Source organism: Citrus clementina, unplaced genomic scaffold (genome assembly GCF_000493195.1).
Source record: "Citrus clementina cultivar Clemenules unplaced genomic scaffold, Citrus_clementina_v1.0 scaffold_2, whole genome shotgun sequence".
Classification (NCBI taxonomy): domain Eukaryota; kingdom Viridiplantae; phylum Streptophyta; class Magnoliopsida; order Sapindales; family Rutaceae; genus Citrus; species Citrus x clementina.
In genome coordinates, this window is record NW_006262688.1 from 26,546,428 (window position 1) to 26,552,427 (window position 6,000).

A 6,000-nucleotide genomic window follows, 5' to 3' on the forward strand; every position below is an offset into this window, starting at 1 on the left:
GACTCCAAGATTTTGGATATTATATATATAAGCAGCGAGCCAAGGCCTGCAATTTTTATTTAAGCACTTGACATTGCTTAATTAATCAAAAACTAGATTAGAAAGAAAAGGGTACGTTTGCCAAGAAGTGGGTATAATTAAAAGAGTTGTATTAAGAGAATTTTAGAGGGTGCTAATAGTCCAAATCTTTAATATAAAAACCGGTGTACGTAGGGATCTTTACAAATTTTCTAAACAAATTCTACTAAATCATTTATTTTGTTTAACCTAATGATAATGGAAACTTAAATTTAAAAATGATTAGAAAACGCTTTATTGATCATACTGCTATATATATATATATATATATATGTTTAACAAAATTCATTCTCAAACAAGATAGTGAATATTCGATTCAAGAAATACAATAGTTCTTCTTAGATGACATAAAACATTAAAACTGATCATTTAAAAACAATAAATGTTATCTCTCAAAAACTTAATTAATTTAAATCCATAGCAATCAATCAGAAAATGTAGATTCATAAGGAAATTATTTTTAAAAATGTTACTATTTGAATGTAAAAGTTTAATGAGATACTTCCTGACTTGGGGGAAGGATTAATTAACAATAGAAATTTGTTTTAATTATAGATTAAGATTATATTATACATTAATCTGTTGTGTGAATCTTAATTGTATCTGTAGAAGTTCATTTACAATCAATCATATATCAGAACCAATTGGATTTCTAAAAATATATCTGTGTGTGTTGTTACAACTAAAGAACCAATTTAAAATTACTTGTACTGTTTCTTTAGAATTATTTTACTGCTGATGATGATCTGTTTTACTATTTTATATATATTATATGTAATCATAATAACCCATAAAAAATTATAAATATAGAAAATTTTGTGACCACAACATATTTCCTTCTTCTTTAATAACCTGATGCGGCATCTCTTCCTCTAGCTACCTCATTGTGTTTGCTTTCATTCAATTTTTTTTTCCTCCCTTCTTTAATACACAGAATGTCAACCCTAACGATACCGCCGGTTATACCTACAGCCCGAGAGGATGCTAAGAACCTTCACAAAGCTTTCAAAGGTATTCACATTTTCATTTTAAGCTTCAATTTCTCCATTATTATTTATACATAACCAGTTCATTTTTACCGGAGGAATAATTAATAATTCTTGTGAATCTTGGTTCTTTTTTTTCTTTTCTTTTTTTAAATTGTTGTTATGTACTGTTTCTTTTTGTCTGCTTGATTTTCTTTTCTCCCTTTCGCTCGTAGAATCGTGGGATATAAAGAAACGGTTGCATGTAGGTACGTGATTGGCAAAAACAATAGATCCCTTTTTACTTCTCATTTTGCGGAAGTTTGCTTAAAAAAAATATAGCGTTTTCATTTTTTGATAAATTTGGTAAAATATCATCTACCAGTTGATTTATGTTTTGTGTAAACATCAAATCTTGGTTTTATTTATTTTCTTTACTGACATAATTTACTCCCCCCCCAAAAAAAAGTTAAATTGTCAATTATTTGTACTTCTTTTTAATGATTTTTGACTAAATAAATATAAGTTTGATTTGAAGGACAATTGTATAAACAAACACTAAAATATAGACGGAATGGAGATGAAACTTTCTTCTAGCAAGAGTTAACGGTAAAATAGAGTATGTGAGTAATGACATTTTGTCGAATATTTCAACTTTTATATTTGATTACTATTCAATTTCATGTAAAATTATGCATATACGTGAATAGTTTTAGAGTTATAAAGAAGGTGGTGAAGAAAGAAGATTTTAGATAAGAATAAACTGATACTCATAATAAATTCAACTATAATTTTCAGGATTAGGGTGTGACAGTGGTACAATTATCAATATTCTTGCCCATCGAGATTCTAAACAAGTTGAACTCATCACACAAGAATACGACAATAAATATTCAGATGTTCTTAGAAAACGTCTTTCTTCTGAGCTTCATGGTGATTTCAAGGTACTTCAATTGATTACCCAATATGTAACAACATATTGTAAAATTTTTGTTAATTTAATTTCTGCTTGAAAAGTTAATTAATTAAGTGGTTACCTGGTAATTCAGAGAGCGGTTTGTCTGTGGGTACGTGAACCGGCCGCACGAGATGCAAATGTATTGAAGCGTGCATTAAGAGCAACAGTTACGGATTTCAAAGCTGCTACGGATGTAATTTGTTCTCGGACTCCTGCCCAGCTTCGTCAACTCAAACAAGTTTATCTCATCAACTGCGGTGCTCGCCTTGAACACGATATTGAAAGTGCCACTTATGGTGATCACAAAAAGGTACCAAGAATGGAACCGCAAGATCGTAAGCCCCGTTCAGTTGTTCTTAAATTAAAGACCAATATTGTGGGTAATTCAAGTAATTAATTTGATTCTTTCTTTTCTTTTTTTTTCTCTCTCCAGTTACTGCTTGGATATGTTAATACAACACGGTACGAAGGCCCAGAAATTGATAAAATCTTGGTAGAGGACGATGCTAAAGCCATCAACAAAGGCAGGGACAATAGCTTTTTCATTCGCATTTTCACCGAAAGAAGCAAAGCTCATATGTCCGCTCTTATTTCTACTTACAAATCCATGTTTGGAAAACCATTAGAACACGTAAGTACATGATCTCCTAAATCATTCACTAATTCTTCGTATATTATAAATATATATGTATATGATCTGAAAGAATTAATGTTATTAAATGAATTTTGCATGCTGGGGGTGCATGTAGGCAATAAAGAAGGAAACGTCGGGGAATCTAATGTATGGTCTTTTAACGATATTGCGGTTTGTGGAGAATCCGGCAATACACTTTGCAAAGCTGCTGAGAAAGGCAATGAAGGGATTTGGGACAGATGACTCAACATTGATATGGATAATTGTTACGAGGGCTGAGGTTGATATGCGGTACATCAAGGCTGCTTACATAAACAAGTATGGCAAAACTTTGAACGAAGCTGTCCATTCTGAGACTTCCGGCTATTACAGAACCTTTCTGCTTGCTCTTTTAGGCCCTAATTGTTAAATTTAATCAATTCTGACCGGCTGTTTCAACTTTCAACAACAGAATGGTTCAACTTCCTTTAATTCAAGTATATCTCCTCCATACTTGCATGTCTAAGTTTCATGAAATATCACCGCAAGTCATACTATTATCGTGGAGTAGTAAAATGGATGGACCGGCTCGGATCACACCACACAAAATCTGATTTAAAAAAAAAAAAAAAGCTGACATGAAATGGAGTACTCGAACGAGCATAAAAGCCCTGATAATATATTAATTTTAAAAAATAATTTGTGAGTAATAATATTCAAACCACATTATACCCTTAGTAATAGTTCGATCAGAATTTAGAGGTGGGTAAAAACTTATTTAGTCCCTGTATTTTAAGTTTAGTGTCCATTTAGTCTATGTATTTTTAAAAATGTTTCGAAACATCTCTGTTGTTAAAATATTGATACCCCTAACATTACTTTTTATTTCTTTTGGTTTACTTTTAGGTTAACCCGGACATCCGGAACTCGGACCCGGATATTTAATTTTAATATTATTTTTTTAATTAATTTTATTGATTAATCTAAATGTGTTATTGTTTAGAAATGTATTAATTTTTTTATTTTTAGAATTTTAGAAATTAATATTGATTCATTGATCCGGGTTCAAAACCCGGAATTCGGAAACCCGGACCCGGACCCGGGTGAAAAAATCCGGGTTAAAATCCGGGTCCGGGAAAAGAAAATAGTATCCGGGTCCGGATCCGGAAAGGCTAAACCCGGACCCGGACCCAAATTTTGCCATCCCTAGTTTCAAGTCATTTAAAAAAATATAGGGACTAAATGATCACTAATCTTAAAATACAGGGACTAAATGGACTTTTACCCTTTAGAAATGACAAAAATCAAATTGACCCAAACATATTGGACTCAACACGACCAGACCTAAATACAACCCAAGTGCGTGTTAAGAATTTATTAACTTTATGCTGTATTTACTAAACTGGAATCGGAATAGGTAGGAATAAGAATGGGCTAGAATGGGAATAGGGAAGGAGAATCAGAATACGTTGTTTACTTCAACTATAGAAATTGAAATCAGAATGAGATGAATTGCCATAAATGTGTTTACTTTGTCTTGAAATTGAAATCGGAGTAAGTTAGATTGTAACAAATTATTAAAAAGTACTTAATGAATTATTGTCATAATTATTATTTTATATTTTAATTATAGTGATTATTTATTCAAAAATTATTATTATTATCAATAATATATTGATATATCAATTAATTTTAAAAATTATTAATTAATTATAATAATATACTAATAATATAATTATTATAAAATATATTAATTAATAATAATATACGAATTAATTATAATAATTATATTAATGATTGTTGTGATAGTATATTAATTAATAAATTATAATAATAACAAATATTAATTATTTTGATTATTTATTCAAAAAATATAATTATTAATATATTGTTGTTAATAATGTGTTAATATATTAATTAATAGTAATAATTATATTAATTAATAATAATAATAATAATATAGGAATTAATTATAATAGTTATATCAATAATTGTTATAACAGTTAATTAATTATTAATAATAATATACAAATTAATTATAATAATTATATGAATGATTATTATGATAGTATATTTATTAATTAACTATAATAATAAAAACATATTAATTATTATGATTATTTATTCAAAAACTATAATTGTTGATATATTATTGTTAATAATGTGTTAATATATTAATTAATAGTAATAATTATATATTAATTAATAATATATGAATTAATTATAATAATTATTATAATAGTATAGTAATTAATTAATTATAATAATAATATATTAATATTGTGATTATTTATTCAAAAATTACAATTACTAATAATTATTTTTTATAATTTATCAATTTTTTAATTAACTATGATATACTAATTAATTAATTATAATAATATATAAATTAATTATATATTTGGCTTTTTATTTTTGATATTTATATTTTTTATTTTTAAAGAAGGGGCATTTTAGGAATATTTGAATGTCAATGAGGGCAAAATTAAAACTCTAAGGAATGGGAGATTGATTCCCACCTCCCCCATCCCCATGGGAATCAATAATCTCTCATTCCACATTCCTAAATAATGGTGGGCCCCACGATTCTGATTCCGATTCTTACTTCATTTTTGTGACGTAAACACTGTCAATCCTGATTCCGGATTCCAATTCCTAAATTCAGGAAGTAAACGCATCATTAGCTTGTTATTTGAGTCAAATCTTCTAAATTTATTTTATAGCGTTTAGTATTTAGATCCTCCATCTAATAGTCAAACCAAATTTCTAAATGCACATCATAAGATTCTTTTAAGTTAATTGAATATCTTAAGGGTAAATTTTGGATTATCCCTTCGTGAATTAAATATCTTCAAATCGTCTCTCTTATTTTTGAAAATCTCAAATTATTCTTACATTTGGTCAAAAGATATGGGAAAAATGGGAGTGAGTTGATGTGTGTTTGTGTGTGTGAGTGTGTTTTTTTTTTTCGTCCTCTTAACAAAGATGAAAGATAAATTAAGGGACTTTCTGTTCCAATGATTTTATTTGAAAGTTGAAATTGAAGCAAGCATCTAAAATTTTGATTTTGAAAGCTCTAAAGATTAGATATTAAGTTTCATAATCATTAATCTTTAATGATATTGTCCTTTTCAAAAGAGCTCAAAATTTTATTTCAAATTTCATCTCAAATAATGTGGTATATAATGTGTCATTCATTAAGTGGTTGATGATTTTTTTTCTAAAATCTAAGTGGACGAATAGATCAGTCACATTATCCTTAAATGATTAATATAGATTAATTAAATAATATTATAAAAAACTATTTGCTTAAAGGTTGGGACGGGGATAAGAAATCACGTCTCACCCTATAAATACCAACCTTTAAGTATTTGAAGTCTGAAATT

General features: G+C 28.1%; 1 protein-coding gene across 1 annotated transcript; it reads left to right on the plus strand.

Annotated features, from left to right (window-relative positions):
- The first annotated feature begins 1,013 nt into the window (after positions 1 to 1,013).
- Positions 1,014 to 3,044, plus strand: LOC18052856 (annexin D5). The gene is made up of 5 exons (XM_006448018.1): positions 1,014 to 1,089; positions 1,842 to 1,987; positions 2,093 to 2,311; positions 2,435 to 2,632; positions 2,751 to 3,044. Exons 1-5 carry the CDS (start codon positions 1,014 to 1,016, stop codon positions 3,042 to 3,044), a joined length of 933 nt encoding a protein of 310 aa, XP_006448081.1.
- Positions 3,045 to 6,000: the final 2,956 nt, after the last annotated feature.

Bases quoted from the DNA above. Each gene is read 5' to 3' on its own strand.
- LOC18052856 (XM_006448018.1), top strand. From the start codon at position 1,014: ATGTCAACCCTAACGATACCGCCGGTTATACCTACAGCCCGAGAGGAT. The intron at 2,312-2,434 runs GTACCAAGAATG...TTCTCTCTCCAG, and splicing joins CTTATGGTGATCACAAAAAG to TTACTGCTTGGATATGTTAA. The intron at 2,633-2,750 runs GTAAGTACATGA...GGGTGCATGTAG, and splicing joins TTGGAAAACCATTAGAACAC to GCAATAAAGAAGGAAACGTC.